This window comes from Hyperoodon ampullatus (assembly GCF_949752795.1).
Source record: "Hyperoodon ampullatus genome assembly, chromosome: 7".
NCBI classification, from domain to species: domain Eukaryota; kingdom Metazoa; phylum Chordata; class Mammalia; order Artiodactyla; family Ziphiidae; genus Hyperoodon; species Hyperoodon ampullatus.
In genome coordinates, this window is record NC_136920.1 from 62,143,785 (window position 1) to 62,158,773 (window position 14,989).

Below are 14,989 nucleotides of genomic sequence, written 5' to 3' on the forward strand. Positions count from 1 at the left end.
CAGGGCACGAACCCGTGTCCCCTGCATCGGCAGGCGGACTCTCAACCACTGCACCACCAGAGAAGCCCGAGGCTCCGATTTGTTGTGAGCTTTTTCTCCAAGCTGAACTCACCAGTGTTTCAGCCTTCTCTTGGCTTAAGCTTCCCTGTGTGTTCTGGACTCTGCAGTTGGCTCGGAGCCATTGTCCTGTCCAGCAACAGCAGTCTCTGCTCTAGGTGGATGGATTAATAACAGGTAGGCAGAGACTTGAACTCAACCTTTTCCTAAGGCCTTGAGCAGAGAGGAAAAGGAACATAACAACGTCTGTTTTTTCCAGTTGTTCGTGCCGGGAGCATTAGAGAATTTGAGAGTTGGAATCCTGATCTTTCGTGCTGCTAGGCTCATCTCTGAGCATATCTTGAACCTTTGACAGGCCACTGTGGCTGATAGAAGCATCCAGTCATGGAGTCCTTCCTTCGGGTGCCTACTTTGTATCTGTGGTACATGCCACCTAAGTACAGTTTATTGAAATTTTTGCATATGTATACACCCATGTAACCACCAGCAGGTCAAGATATAGAACATTTATAGCACCTCAGCAAGCTCCCTGGTACCTCTCTCATCAGTGCCTCCACAAAGGTAACCACTACTCTGACCTCTGTCACCATAGATTAATTTTGTCCGATTTGGAATTTCATGTAAATGGAATCAGACAGCATGCACTCTTTTTCATCTGGCTTTTCTTCACTCCACATTATGTTAGTGAGATTTATCCATAACATTGCAGGTAGTAGTGGTTCACTCTTTTGTATTGCTAGGTAGTGTTTTACTATAAAAATGTACCACAATTTATTTGTTAATTCTCCTGTTGATGGACACTTATGTTGGTTCCAGTTTTTTACTATTGTGAATAATTGTTATGAACATTTTTGTATGTCTTTTGATGGACATAAACACTCATTTCTTTGAGGTATATATTCTAGGAGTGGAATTGCTGGAATAGGGTTTATGTATGTTTTACAGTGCCAAACAGTTTTCTAGAGTAGTTGTACCAGTTTACATTCCCATCCGACTTATAGTTGTCCTGTGATCTCATCAGCACTTGGGAGTGTAAAGGTTTTTAATCTTAGCCAAATTGGTGAGTGTACAGTGGTATTTCATTGTGGTTTTAATTTGTGTTTCTGTGATCACCAGTGATGTTGAGCATCCTTTCATATTTCTATTGACCATTTTGGTACCCTCTTCTCTGAAGTGTCAAACTTTTGCTCATTTTTGATTGGGTTGTCTGGGGTTTTTTCCTACTACTTTGTAGGAGGTTTATTTTATTTTATTTTATTTTATTGCGGTACACGGGCCTCTCACTGCTGTGGCCTCTCCCGTTGCGGAGCACAGGCTCCAGACGCGCAGGCTCAGCGGCCATGGCTCACGGGCCCAGCCGCTCCACGGCATGTGGGATCTTCCCGGACCAGGGCACGAACCCGTGTCCCCCGCATCGGCAGGCGGACTCTCAACCACTGCGCCACCAGGGAAGCCTGAGGGTAGGGATTTTTATCTGTTTCATTCACTAATATGTCTCTATTGCTTACTATAGTGTATGCCATATAGTAGGTGCTCTGTGAATATTTGTTGACTGAATGAATGCCAAGTTGAGTTTGTATCTATATCTTTCTTCTAAGCAGAATAAAACCTTAGCACTCTTCTAACTTCCTTTTTCTCCTCTCTTCCTCTCCCCACCCTCTACGCTTCTCATTACGCTTTTATTAATATCTCCTGGAATTTTAGTTCTAGATTGTTATGAACATTCTTGTTTTATAGGTACTCATTTAGAATTAACAATGTGTTTCACAAATTGTTTTTTGCTCATCCGAGCTTCTTGTAGACCACTTTATCCTCTTGTATTCATTTTCCTCTGTCAGAAATATACTGTTATTTTTTTCCAGAGAGAATCTGTGGATGGTGAATTTTTAGTCTTTGTATATCTAAAAATGTCTTTATTCATCCTCAAACTTTAGTGATACTGTCGCTAGATACAGTATCCTAGGTTTTAAAAATTTCCTTAGAACTCTTAAAGATATTGCCCCTAATGATGAGGTTTTAAAAACATATACTGATAAGATGTTATGGAAAAACCTAAACAAACTTTTTGGCCAACCCAATAATTATTGTTGTTGTTGTTTTTATGGTTTTATCCTAGTTGTCACTCAGTAAGCCCTTTCAATGTGAGGTGGTGCATTCTTTTTGCAAACATTTACTGTGGAACCGGCCATGCCAGGCACTGTGTTAAACAGTAGAGACATGAAATAAGGTGTGACGGAGGCCTCCTTGGAGAATTTACAGTGTAGTGGATGAGTCACATGAGTAGGTAATGATGCACTGGACTAAGGGCTATGACGTGGGAAGCACTGGGTATTGAGGGTATTGCTAGAGCACAGAAGAGGACACCTCGCCAAGTCCAAGGCACGTCCGTATATGACATGCCTAGCTTAGGTCTCAACTGCCTTGTGTCTGGATCTCAGAAGACTGGGATCTGAGCTCAGAGTTAGCAGAATACAATCCACAGACAACTCGTAGTTCTAATCACAAGCTTTGTTGAGCATCAGAAAGAATAGGAGAGCAGCAAGACAAAAGGTCCATCTGGCCAAATATGTCTTTCTGGTGTCTCCCCTCTGTTCCTCAACAGGACAGGCCCAGAGGTGGCAACTCTCAGCAGCCTTTGTAGGCTGAGGAACTTCCCAGTTGTGAGAAGAACCCACAAAGAGGTCCCCAGGCTTTTAACCCTATTCCCTGTCCCCCACTAGAAAGTCTATGTCAGTAGCCAGAGACAGCTTCTACTCTCACAGAAGGCAGTGCTGTGCTGGTCAGCAGGCCACATCACCCAGGCCTGGTGATCGGACTCCATATCCTGGAATAATTGCTGAGCCTTACTTAGCCAGTCTCTCTTTTTCTTTGTCTAATCTATGCATTGTGAATCTCTCTATCTACACATGCACAAATTTTCTATTTGAGTTCCATCCTAGGGGCTTTTAGCAGACAGGCCTGGCCTATCAAAATAACTCACTGTAGCCTCTCAATATATGTTCTCCATTTCACATCTTCTCTGGTCACTTAAAGATTTCCAGGGCCAATTTCTACTAAAAAGCAGCCATTCATGTGTATATCTAGGTTTTAGGCTCCATGACCTGACAGCTTTGCAACAGGCCAGTGGGTGGCCAGTTTGGTCTCCATCCCCCGTTCTCCAGTGAATTTTCCACTCTCTATTCTGACAGATTCACGAGGATACATACCACATGCAACAGGGCCTGCAGGAGCAAGTGAAAAACTGCAAGAGGATCAGGACAGGCCAGGGCTCCCTATACCTTCAGAGGGTGCAGTGCCAACAGCTGGAGCAGAAGCTGAAGCAGGCAGAAGCCTGGTTGCTGCAGATGGGACAACTGGCCCGCCTGGTAGACTACATGATTTGCCAGAACCTCGTGTCCATTATAGAGGACGAGATAACCTCTTTTGTGGCCAACATCTTGCAAGTGAGGTGGTGGGTGGCTTGTGTGGAGGTTGGCGGGCAGTCAGGGGCCAGCTGGTAGGGAGCGGATACTGACATCTAGCCCCACAACGTCTCCTGACCCTCCTTTACAGGCCCCAAGGCAGAAACCCTTTCTCTCAGCGCAGCTGGTCTTTGACAGTTGTGGCCAGCTGTCTCATGAGCCCTGTATTGAAAATATGATCCAGATTATAACTGGGGGCCTAAGGTCTACGAAGGTCTCTGCCCTGAAGGTATTCTGGATTGGACAGGGGGCTGGCTGTAGGAATTCCCAGTTCCTATCCTCTGTATGATCAGAAGCTCTCAGCCTGGTCTGAACCCTCATTGTTTGCTATTTCTGCTCCTTCTCTGTACGTTGGTGTGAAGGTAATGCAGTGTACAGACCCGAAGACCTTCTGGGATTCCCTGTATTTTGAAGGTATTTAAGGAGCCCTAGGCAGCGGGGAGGAAGGGTGGAAGGAGGGAGAAGGGCACGTGCAGTGTCCTAATGGGCAGAGAGTCGAGCACTGGGCATGGATGGAGCAGCTCTAAGCTGGGTCTGCACATGTGTTGGGGGGTAGGAGAGTGGAGGCATGTTTTTGCTCACTCGTGCATGTGCCTATGTGTATGTGTGTGCACACACCTGAGTGTAGTGAGAGGTGTATGAAAGAGTGTGAATACATTGTCCTCTGATTTGTCCTAACTCCATGAGGTTTTTCTCTAATGTCATAATGGCGTTTCATTTACAGTTGGATTTGATTGTTAAGTTAATTTGTACTTGTTTGAAGAACTCTGCCTGTTCAATATTTGCTTTATTTCATGCAGCTCTTTTTCATTTCACATAGAATAATTCATTAGTATTATTCAGCTATTTTATAGTTACCAGTTATCCTTGATTCTCAATCCTCAAACTAGTAAATCATCAGGGAGGAAATACACCTTCACGTTCCCTTTATTTGGAATACTCACGCTGTCACAGATAAAACCATTAAATGCATTCAGTCACCTCTGACATGTAGGTGCTTTTTCATTTTCCCATTCAACTAGTACGTTTTCATTAAGATGATGTAAAGACACCAGGTTAATTTTAGGAATTAGGTGACAAGGAAGAAAAAGGGTCATTGAAAGGAGCCTGTGTTTTTCTTTTCTTTGTTTGTTTTTTGGCTGCGCCTCGCAGCATGCAGGATCTTGGTTCCCCGACCAGGGATCGAACCAGTGCCCCCTGCAGTGGAAACTCGGAGTCCTAACCACTGGACCACCAGGGAATTCCTGAGCCTGTGTCTTTAACAAATCACACCAGTTGCGGCACATTTTTTTCTCAAGTGAATCTAGATTAATCAATAGAGATTATTGATGTTTGTTTTACATGGTACAGTGGAAAAAGGAAGGGCTCTGAAATCAGACAGGCTAGTTCACTAATCTGTAATATGGGAAAACAAAAATACCTCACTTGCAGCATTGTTTTGAAGAATAAAAGAGTAATATGTTTAGAATAGTGCTCAGCACATATTACAGATAGTATCTTATTAGTAGTAGCATTAAAGATTTAGGTAAATCATACATTTCACAGTGCTTCCTCATTATATGATGTACTAATTCATACTATGCATATGCTCCAGTATTTTCCTTTGAATGGCAAAACAAACAAACAAAAACCCCTTAAACTTTTATTCTAAATTCTAGTGAAATTGAGAATATTCACTTGCAATGTCTTGGGTTATCCCTTCTATTGGTGGGGCTCGTAATCGCTTATGATCATGTGATTATGTAGCTGGTGGTATGGCAATGACATCCCAATTTGCCAGGCAGCACAGAGCTGTAGACACATGGCCTAGAGTGTTTTTGTTTTTCAGCTCTTGCAGTTATTCACAACCCGTGTAATAATCTATAATAATTTCCTCCCTGCTTTTACTAGCTAGACTGAATTCTGTTCTCTGCACCTGAACCCTAACTAATAAATTCCCTTGGTGGGTCTGGTACTGTGTTTATGATGTAGATGTATGTGTAAACTCACTCATGAACAGAGAATGTGTGTGTGTGTGTGTATGTATTTGTATGCGTGTGTAATGTGTATGTACACACTCAGGGTAGAGGGAGAGGTTGTGTGTGGTCCCTGGAGGACACTCAGGGACAATTATGACATGTACCCCACTAGAAGAACATGAAGAGGAGGACTCGAACACGGACTTCATGATGCCCAAGTTCCAGGGCCAACCCAGCGATGCTGTGGACATCTTCTGCGGTCCGAGTATAGGATTGGTGTGGCCCTGGAAGTCTCACACAGTTACTGAAGCCCTGGAGGTCTGTGGGCACCGACTGCGGGGCCAGTACTTGCCCCCCAATTATAAGCAGCTGCAAGAGGATCTGGACAACAGCCCTCGAATCCAGCAGGCACTGGCTGTACAACATGCCCTGCTGGAGGTGAGGACAGAGGTTTAAAGAATAGGACGGTGGCCACCAATTCCCATCATAGCCACCCACCTCTGCCCTAAACACCTTGTCTGCCCCTAGGGCATGCTGCGGGAGGTGCAGGAATTCTGCAGGGACCATCACTGGATGAAAGGCATTTATGAGTTCCTGCAAGCCTGGGGGCCTCAGAAGCTGGAGTCTATGAGAGGTTGTCCTGTCAAGAACTACGCGATGCTGGTGAGCCGCCTAAATGGTTGGCAGGCCTGCGTCTCCAGCATACCCGTGGAGCTGATCACAAAAGGCAGGCTGCTGCTGCTGAGCTGCCGTGACATACAGGTGGAGATGGGTGAGTGCTGCTTCTCCTCCCTCCTTTCCTTTGCCTGCTGTACCTTATCCGCACAGCCCTTCTTGGGCCTTCAGTGTCCTCCAGGGACCTTTGGTGCAGGCCCCTCATTGGACCTGTAGAGCCTCCCAAAGCCCCAGGTCCCAGGCCCTTCCCTTTGCACCTGAAGGTGTGATCACTGCAGAGCACAGCCTCTCCGCCTGTCTTGGCTCTACTCAGTCACCATACTCCCTAGGGATTGTGTCCCTGTCACCTAGCACTTTCTATTCTTATGGCGCAGAAGTAGTTCAAACCAAATGTGACTGAGAAAAATCCTAGCCTGCTCCTTAGGCTAGGAGAACTCAGTTTCTTTACAGAGATTCTCAGGAATCAAGGGTGCCCTCTCCCCACACGTAGCAGTCAAAATCGACACTACAGTTTGCATGTATACAAAGTTACTCTCTTTAACTGATCTTGGCTTAGTCTGTAGCCCTAAATTCTGCTGATGGTGAAAAAAGAGACAGTTGGCCGTCCCGATCTGCGTGTTCTGTGTCTGTGGATAAAATTCCAGAGAGTTCCAAAAAGCAAAACTTGAACCAATAACTGTTTATATAGCATTTACATTGTATTTACAAGTATTTACATAGCATTTATGCCATTTTAGGTATTATAAGTCAACTAGAGATGATTTACAGTATACAGGAGGACATATATAGGTTATATGCAAACACTATGCCATTTATAAAATGTGTGGATTTTGGTATCCTCAGGGATCCTAGAACCAATCCCCCTAAGGGGCAACTGTATTCCAATCGAAAGTGCACTTTGTTTTTATTATTTAAAGCAACACTTTTGGTCTAATTCAGTCTATTTTGGGTATCTGGTCAACTCAAACTTCATACTACAGTTCTGGATTGTTTTGATTTTCAAGTGTCCTCCACTCCTTTTCCTCCCCAAGGTGGCCCCCAGCATTAGAGAGGGCTTCTGGGCTGTGTGCTCTTCTTTGCTGGCTTCTGTTGACTTCCCTGAGGTCTCTGCCCTCCTTCTGACCTTGCTGCTCCTGGTGCAGCTGTGTCCTGAGCTGGTGTAGCTGGCATGTGTCCTCCTGGCTAATAGGAGTCCAGAGTGTCTACCTTTGCTGACTCGGCTCTGCACTGGCTCCTGCTGACATTACATATCCTTAGGGTTTTAGTGAACCCTTCATCCAGTCTTTGTCTTAGGCTGGCCACCCCATAGCTTCTGCTTAAGGGTCCCTTGCCCCTCGACACAGGAACCCCGTCTGGGCCCACTGGCTATCAACTCTCCACTATCTCCTGTATCCCCTGCCATTTGGGAGCTGTGGCGGACTTGGGAACGTTATATTTGGCCCTCTTTCTGCCACAACACATCACACCATGATTTCTGCTCTGCTGTGACTATCTCATGTCACATGAGCATGAGGGCACCCTGCAAGGGGGTATCTTCCCAAAGTGATACATGGAAAGTGGAGCTCGAGCCCACTCTGCTGTCTGTTCCCCGCTCAGCCCATCTCAGTTTCCCACCTCATGTGTCTACTAACCCCCACGAGGCCAAGGCCCAGTTTGTCTCCCTGGGTCTCTGAGAAATCTGGTTTAAGACCTAGTCTTGTTCCTCTTTTCTCTTCCTTCCTTTCCATGGGAAGGATGCCTCATGCTACTGGTTACTAGCTACGTGCCTCCACCCAGGAGATGGCTGTGGAGAAACACACAGAGGGGTAGATTGGGAAGCTGGTGATTTGTTCTTCTGGGAAACAGAGAGGTTTTGTCACCTAACACCCATGAATGGCAGTAACAAATCGTGGCTGCTTCCTGCAGAGGCTAGATACTCTCAGATCCATGGCCTCCAGGCCTGCTTTCTTTCTTTCTTTCTTTCTTTGGTTGCACCAGGTCTTAGTTGCAGCAGGCGGGCTCCTTAGTTGAAGCTCACCAGCTCCTTAGTTGCGGCTCACCTGCTCCTTAATTTTGGCAGGCAGGCTCTTTAGTTGTGGCATGTGAACTCTTAGTTGCGGCATGCATGTGGGATCTAGTTCCTTGACCAGGTATCGAACCCGGGCCCCCTGCATTGGGAGCACGGAGTCTTATCCACTGTGCCGCCAGGGAAGTTCCCAGGCCTGCTTTCTTTATGAGGTGGGAGGCCTTGGAGCTGGGCCTGAAAGGGTTTGCTTGAAAGTGCTTGCCTGCCTAGCCCTCCCTGCCTTTGCTCTTCCACAGATGAAAGCACATACCTCCTTAGGTATCTTCTAGACCACAGAACTCCCCGCTCTTTCCCCAACCCTCGCTCCTAAATGCACAGGGGATTCAGGCTGGCAAGGCAGGAACAGGAGGACCTGTGATTGGCCTGCTTTCTTTCTGACCCTGTTTTGGGCAGGCTTTGCTCCACTCTTGCTCAGGAAGTCAGTGTTCTTTCTAGTTTGTTGGCTTCTTGGTCCTTAGTCCAGGTTCAACTGGCCTCTTCAAGAGGAGCAGATGGAGAGATAAAAGCACAGGGTTCAGAATCCTGGCTTTGTTTTTTACTGGTTTGCATGACTTCAGATCACTGAGCTTCAGTTTCTTTATTTGTAACATAGGCATAACAATGTAGTCGCTCACAGGGTTATGGGAAGGAGGATTAAATGAGATACTATTTGCAATGTTCCTAGCATTGAGTATGGCATGCAGTAGATGCTTAATTTTTTTCATTTCACCTTATTCCCTTCTGTCCACTCTCATCCTTCATGCTGATCTAATTCTATCTTCTTATCCTGCAACTTTGCTCCTCTCCTACTTGGGCTCCCTTGAATACTTGAATTACCTACTGTTATGAGTTGGCCTCACCAGAAACTTGAGTTCATACTTTACCCTTCCCTCTCCCTAACTCCACCACGTCCAGCCTGTCACCAAATACTTTCCATTCTTCTGCCTCCTACATATCTCTCAAATGTGTTTTCCCATCCATCTCCAACTTCCAACCCCGAGGAGCCCTGGTATTTTATCAGTCCATTGCTCCCTTATACCACACAGTGTCACTGTTGAGCTCTTCTCTGTCTTCACTGGCCCCGTGCAGCTGGTCAGAAAGCGGCACCATTGCAATGGCCTAGCTACTGTCCTAGGTCAATGGGATAGTTTGAAAAAGGATAAGCGCACATCTTTGTGGTCTCTTCCACCTTGGGTACCCCTCAGAAGTTCCGTTGTCTTGGTTTTCTCAGTCTCAGCTCTTGGTGCCAAGTCCTATTCGTTACCTCCTCCAAAGCTCCAACAGGTCCATTCCCTGTACGTCTCCATTATCTGTGCCTGGAACTCACTGTGCTACTTTCCAGTTGCAGAGATGCTCATGGAGGATGAGTGAATTGACTTTTCACCCTTCAAAGCAGAAAATATAACACAGTGGAGCCAGGCCACCCGAGTTTGAATCCTTGCTCTAGCATTGTGTGATGTTGATATTTAACCTCTCCGAGTCTCACTTTGCTTATCTTTAAAACAGGGGCAATAATAGTATCTACCTCAAAGGGTTTTGTGAGGATTAAATGGGTTAATACAGGTAAAGTAGTGGACACTGTGTCTGGCATGTAGTAAGCACTCTATACTATATTTTGTGGCATACTCCATGCCCTATTTCTATATTGTATTTTGCTGCTCTGTGCATATTTTAACATCTCTGAACTTAAGAGGTGTATTATAATTGATGGCATCATTTTTTCTTTTTTCATGGTGTATGTAAAAGAATGGTGCTTCTTACAATCCGTGGTATCTTAGGTTTGACGAGGTTTCACGTTGGTATTATACCTGTACTTGGCGACAGTGGAGGTGTTCCTATTGCCAAAGCCAGCTTCCAAGATTATCTTCTAGCCCCAAATCCACCTGACAGCCTCTTTCCTTTAAACCTTAAAAACAAAAGGCAGATTACACACTGTTCTTGGTATCTCTTCTACTAGAGCAGAGGCAGTAAGACTCCTTAGATAGAAAATGTTTATGTGTGGTGGGCATTCTTCTCTTCGTGGACACGGCATCCCTGTGCCTTTGCACACGGTTTCATCCACTTGGCGTGCCCCTGGAAGACTTGACCACTCGGTACAGTCAGCTCCAATGTCCCCTTCCCCGAGGAGGCCTTCCCCAGCGTGCTCAGGCCTCCTGCCCCTTCACTGAGCCAGGTTGAGGGCTCTTTGAAGAGCATTTACCACACTGGTATGTGATTATCCCCTTACATGTCTGTCTCTGCTGCCATATTGTGAGCTTCTGAGGGTGGGAACGCTTTCTGTCTCACTCATCACTCTTGTCTACTGGTGCCCAGCACAGGCCCAAGTGCACTGCAGCTGACTGGATGCCGAGCAGGGGTCCAGTAAGTGTTCAGCGACTGGGGGAACGAATTCATGCTCTGGCTGCCCCTTCAACCTGCTCCCACTCTGGCCCCGCCACGCTCCCCTGGCACTTCACCCCCTCATGCCTAACTCTCTCCTGTCTTCAGAATCCAAGCTGGTGAGCATCAGGAAGGACATTCTTGAACAGATACAGAACGAATGCCGGAGCCGCGGTCAGCAGCTAATGACAGAGCTCACAGATTTCACGAAGGCCTTCCAAACCATCAACTCAGACATCCACGCCCTCACATGGTGCTCCCAGAAGGTGGGCTCTCCCCATTCTCCTTTCCCAGCTTATCCAGGGCCGTCCCGCACGCATGCCCAGCACACTCCCTTCAAGTCTCAGCTGAGCTCTCGATGGGGCTTGACGCTCTTAAACTGTGCTCACATGTGTGGTCTGCCCTTGCCAGTTCTCATCCTGTTCACGTGGCCCTCAATATCCTCATGAGAAGGGGAGGCCCTGGTGTTTTGAGAGAGAGAAAATCTGGCTTTCAGAGACCGAGTTCTCTCTGTACAGTCAAGTAGGGATCCATACCCTGCCATCAGGGCAACGATCTGATGGGGGAGGAACTGTGCTGTCTTCAGGGAGACCTAGGTCAGATGGGGGATCTGATCCCAGATTGCCCTGATCCCAGTTGGTTAAAAGGTGGCTGCTGGGGCCTGGAGCCTCTAGAAGGTGGGAGTGCCCCTCAGGATGGGCTTAGAGAAGTGTAAAGGGCTGTGGGAGTGCTGGTCTCATACTGTAGTCCCTGCAGCTGAACGAGGCCAACGAGCGGTACACAGAGCTGGAGGAGAGAATGGAATATACGCGTTCACTCTGTGAGCTCGTCCGCAACCACTTTGGCGTCTTCAGTGCTGAGAATGAGGCACTGGACATCTCGGTGAGAAGGCATCTCTCCCCCATCTCTCCCAGTGCCCCTCCCCCATAACCACCTCTGCTTGACTGCCCTCTGCCTGCCCCGCAGCTTCTGGACACGTGGGAGTCATTCCAGTTTGAGAAAAGCCAGGCCTCAGGGTTCCTGCTCAGTAAGCGACATGCCATTGTGCCTAAGCTGCAGCAGCTGATGGCGGCGGCGCTGGCGGAGCTGGAGGGCCTGATTGGGAAGGCCCTGTGCGGTCCCTTCATGGGCCCTGCGCAGGAGCAGAGGAGCACTGAACGCCAGCTCCCCTCCCTGGAGCGTCAGTTCCAGAACACAGCCAGTGGCCTCGGTGAACTGCACCATGCCTACACCACCTTCACTGGTACTGAGGGTCCCGCCCCCTCCATCGCCACCCTGGGATGCCCCCTCCCACTGAGATCAGGGTTGGGACTCAGGGACCTGCATCTTGGGTGACCCTAAGCAAGTCTTGGGAATCACATACCTTCATTTTAGTCTCTTTTATATGTGAAAATTGCAATACATTGGGTATGTCAAGTGGTGTGCTTAGGGTGGGGATATGGGGGCACACAGTCTGGTAGAGAAGGCAAATAGGTGAGCGTTCCATCAGAATAGGATGGGGTCAGAGGGCTAAAAGCCTGTGCAGGAGAAATGTAAAGCTGTCCCCATCGTAGTCCTTAGCCTTTGTGTAGCCCTGTTCAACCCAGTCCCACACCAGGCAGCAGGTCCCAGATAAAAACGGGTCTTGACGCTCCACGGCCACTGCTTCCAGCCAGTGTGGTGGAGAGAGGTGGCTGCTAAAGGCCTCACCGGCCCCTAGGAGGAGACCGGGATAGAACTATTGGCCTTAGCCCTTCTGTGCTGTGGTGCTGCTAGGCTGGCTCCCCTCTGCACGCAAAGAACTTTGTAGGCTCCAGTTTCTTTTCTCAGGTGCTGTCACTTCTGTCGGTCACTTGTATCCATTGGAAGGGCACACTGCTTCTGACTTGCCTCTTGGCCAACCGCCAACCGTTACCATCTCTGCCTGTGGGATTCTCAATCCCAGGGAGGGCCATTTGACCAAATGTGAGGTGGAAGACACTCTGGGACCATCCTCAAACAAGGGGCTTTTTCTTTGGTCAAGTATTGGGAGACCCTCATCCTATACTCTAGCTGATGTAGACCAGACCTTGACCTTTCCTGCTAGTGGTTGGGGTGTTTGTGGAAAAGCAGAGTAGGGGACTCAGGCCTTGTGGGGTTAGGTCCAGGAAACCCCACAGCATTGCTTTTACTTCCTTCTTCCATCCCTTTCTCCTCACCGAACTCCCAGTTTTTTAAAATAATCTAGGATCTTAGATCCAGACCATTAATACTACTCTTTATTTTCTACTACGTATCTTTTATTTTACTTACTACCTTTGACATTTGCTTTGTTCTATAACTGTGTTAACAACTATTTTGATATCTAAGGTTTAATGGTTTTGTTTACCCACTGCCAATTTTTAAAGTACCACATCTTTTCATTATTTTCACTGCTTTCTTGGATGGCTGCAATAATTCTTTGCGTATTTCTTTTTTCTAAGAAGGGAGTTGGAGGTGTTAAAATTTCTAAACTTCTTATGGTTAAGAATGACTGTATCATGTCCTTATATCACAGCTTGGCTAAATATTGAATTCTGAAGTCACAAAACATTTTTGTCCAGACTTAGGTGTTACCTCACTGTCTTCTGACATTTATCATTTTGGACAAATCTGATATCAGTCTGATTTTCTTCCCTTGTAGGTCATCTTTTTCTCGATTATTGATAATGGCTCTTACAGTTGCTCTGCTCCCCTCTCAGAATTTTTATTTGTATGTTGGATTTTCTGGATCTCTCCTCCATTTCTTTCATCTGCTTCATCATTACTTCTTTTATTCTTTTTTTTTTTTTTTTGAGTTCTGGGGAAATGTGAATTTGTCTTATAAGCTTCCATTTTCTGTGGTGTCTACTCTGTAATTTCTTTCTTTTTTAAAAAATTTATCTATTTATTTATTTATTTTTGGCTGCATTGGGTCTTCGTTGCTGCGCGCGGGCTTTCTCTCGTTGTGGCGAGTGGGGGCTACTCTTCCTTGCAGTGCGCGGGCTTCTCATTGCGGTGGCTTCTTTTGTTGCAGAGCACGGGCTCTAGGCTCACGGGCTTCAGTAGTTGTGGCACATGGGCTCAGTAGTTGTGGTTCACAGGCTCTAGAGCACAGGCTCAGTAGTTGTGGCGCATGGGCTTAGTTGCTCCGCGGCATGTGAGATCTTCCCAGACCAGGGCTCGAACCCGTGTCCCCTGCATTGGCAGGCGGATTCTTAACCACTGTGCCACCAGGGCAGTCCCTGCAATTTCCATTGCGTTTTAAAACACACATACATATGTTGTTTTTGTATGATTAAGTGCACATGTATATGTATATAAGTGTATGTATATGTGTATATATACATGAACATATTTCCTAGCTCTGTCTACTGAAGAGTCCAAGAAGGAAATACACTCCAATAGCAAGGAGCCACATTGTGCCCAGATCGTAGTTTCTAATACCATTCCCCACTAAAAGAAATCAGGGCTCCTCAGAGAATGAATGATTCCATGGCCATGGCAGGGTAGGTACAAGATGAGAGTGGAATATCTTTTTAAGCCAGAAAGTAAGGAAGTGTTAAGTTCTTTTTAAAAGTGATGAGACATGGCACAAGGACACAGAAGGGATGCCAACTGGACAAATCTGGGACAATTTGACCACCAGTGTAAGTACAAAGTAAACTACTGAAAAAAACAGGAACGTATTATCCATACTAATACTAAGTAGATGATAAATCAGTGAGGGAGAAATGAGGACTTGTGCTTACAGTAGAAGACCAGAGCCAGCTGGGCAGTGTGAAGGGGGGGCTGGAGAGGGAACATCATCATTTTGCCAACCATCATGGTAAATATTGGATTGGGTGAGGATCATCAATGAATGCCAAATTCGGGGGCAAATTTGATGAGGAACAGAATATTTGCACTGTCTTAGAGAGTATCCCTCAGAGACTACTTATTAGTTGCAAAGGTAATAATTCAGTGGAGAAATTGGGCAACATTTTGAAGGTCATCAAAATTAATATCGCCAGTGAGGGGCAGATGAGACACAAATGGACATCACGTACCTCCAGACATGATACCCAGAGGACACAACATTACCGATTCAACAGTCCAGCTGAGAGTGATTTTACAACCTCAGCCATGAAAAGAAGCATACAAACACAGCACAAGAAACTTTCTGTTAACAAAAAAGGGAGAAAGGGGACTATCTACTTCAAAAATGTCTATGTTACAAAAGACTGTGGGGAATGTTCCAGATTAAAAGAAGTTGAGGAGACATGACAAGTAAATATGGTACTTGACCCTAGACTGGATGCTGTACTTGAGGGGAAAAAAATGCTATAGAGGACATTACTAGGCCAACTGACAAAATTGAAATATAGACAGTAGATCAGATAAAAGTATTATATCAATGTAATATATGAAGTTGATAATTGTACCAACGTTGTAGAAGA

General features: G+C 46.3%; 1 protein-coding gene across 1 annotated transcript in view; it reads left to right on the forward strand.

Annotated features, from left to right (window-relative positions):
* DNHD1 (dynein heavy chain domain 1) overlaps positions 1–14,989 on the forward strand; it is a gene marked incomplete at both ends in the record, with an annotated part of 65,109 nt that overhangs the window by 17,982 nt on the left and 32,138 nt on the right. Inside the window, 8 exon segments of the mRNA XM_079707807.1 lie at positions 3,246–3,500; positions 3,610–3,747; positions 3,881–3,932; positions 5,649–5,914; positions 6,005–6,248; positions 10,683–10,840; positions 11,331–11,501; positions 11,505–11,817. Of these exon segments, the coding sequence (XP_079563933.1) occupies positions 3,246–3,500; positions 3,610–3,747; positions 3,881–3,932; positions 5,649–5,914; positions 6,005–6,248; positions 10,683–10,840; positions 11,331–11,501; positions 11,505–11,817 (1,597 nt within the window).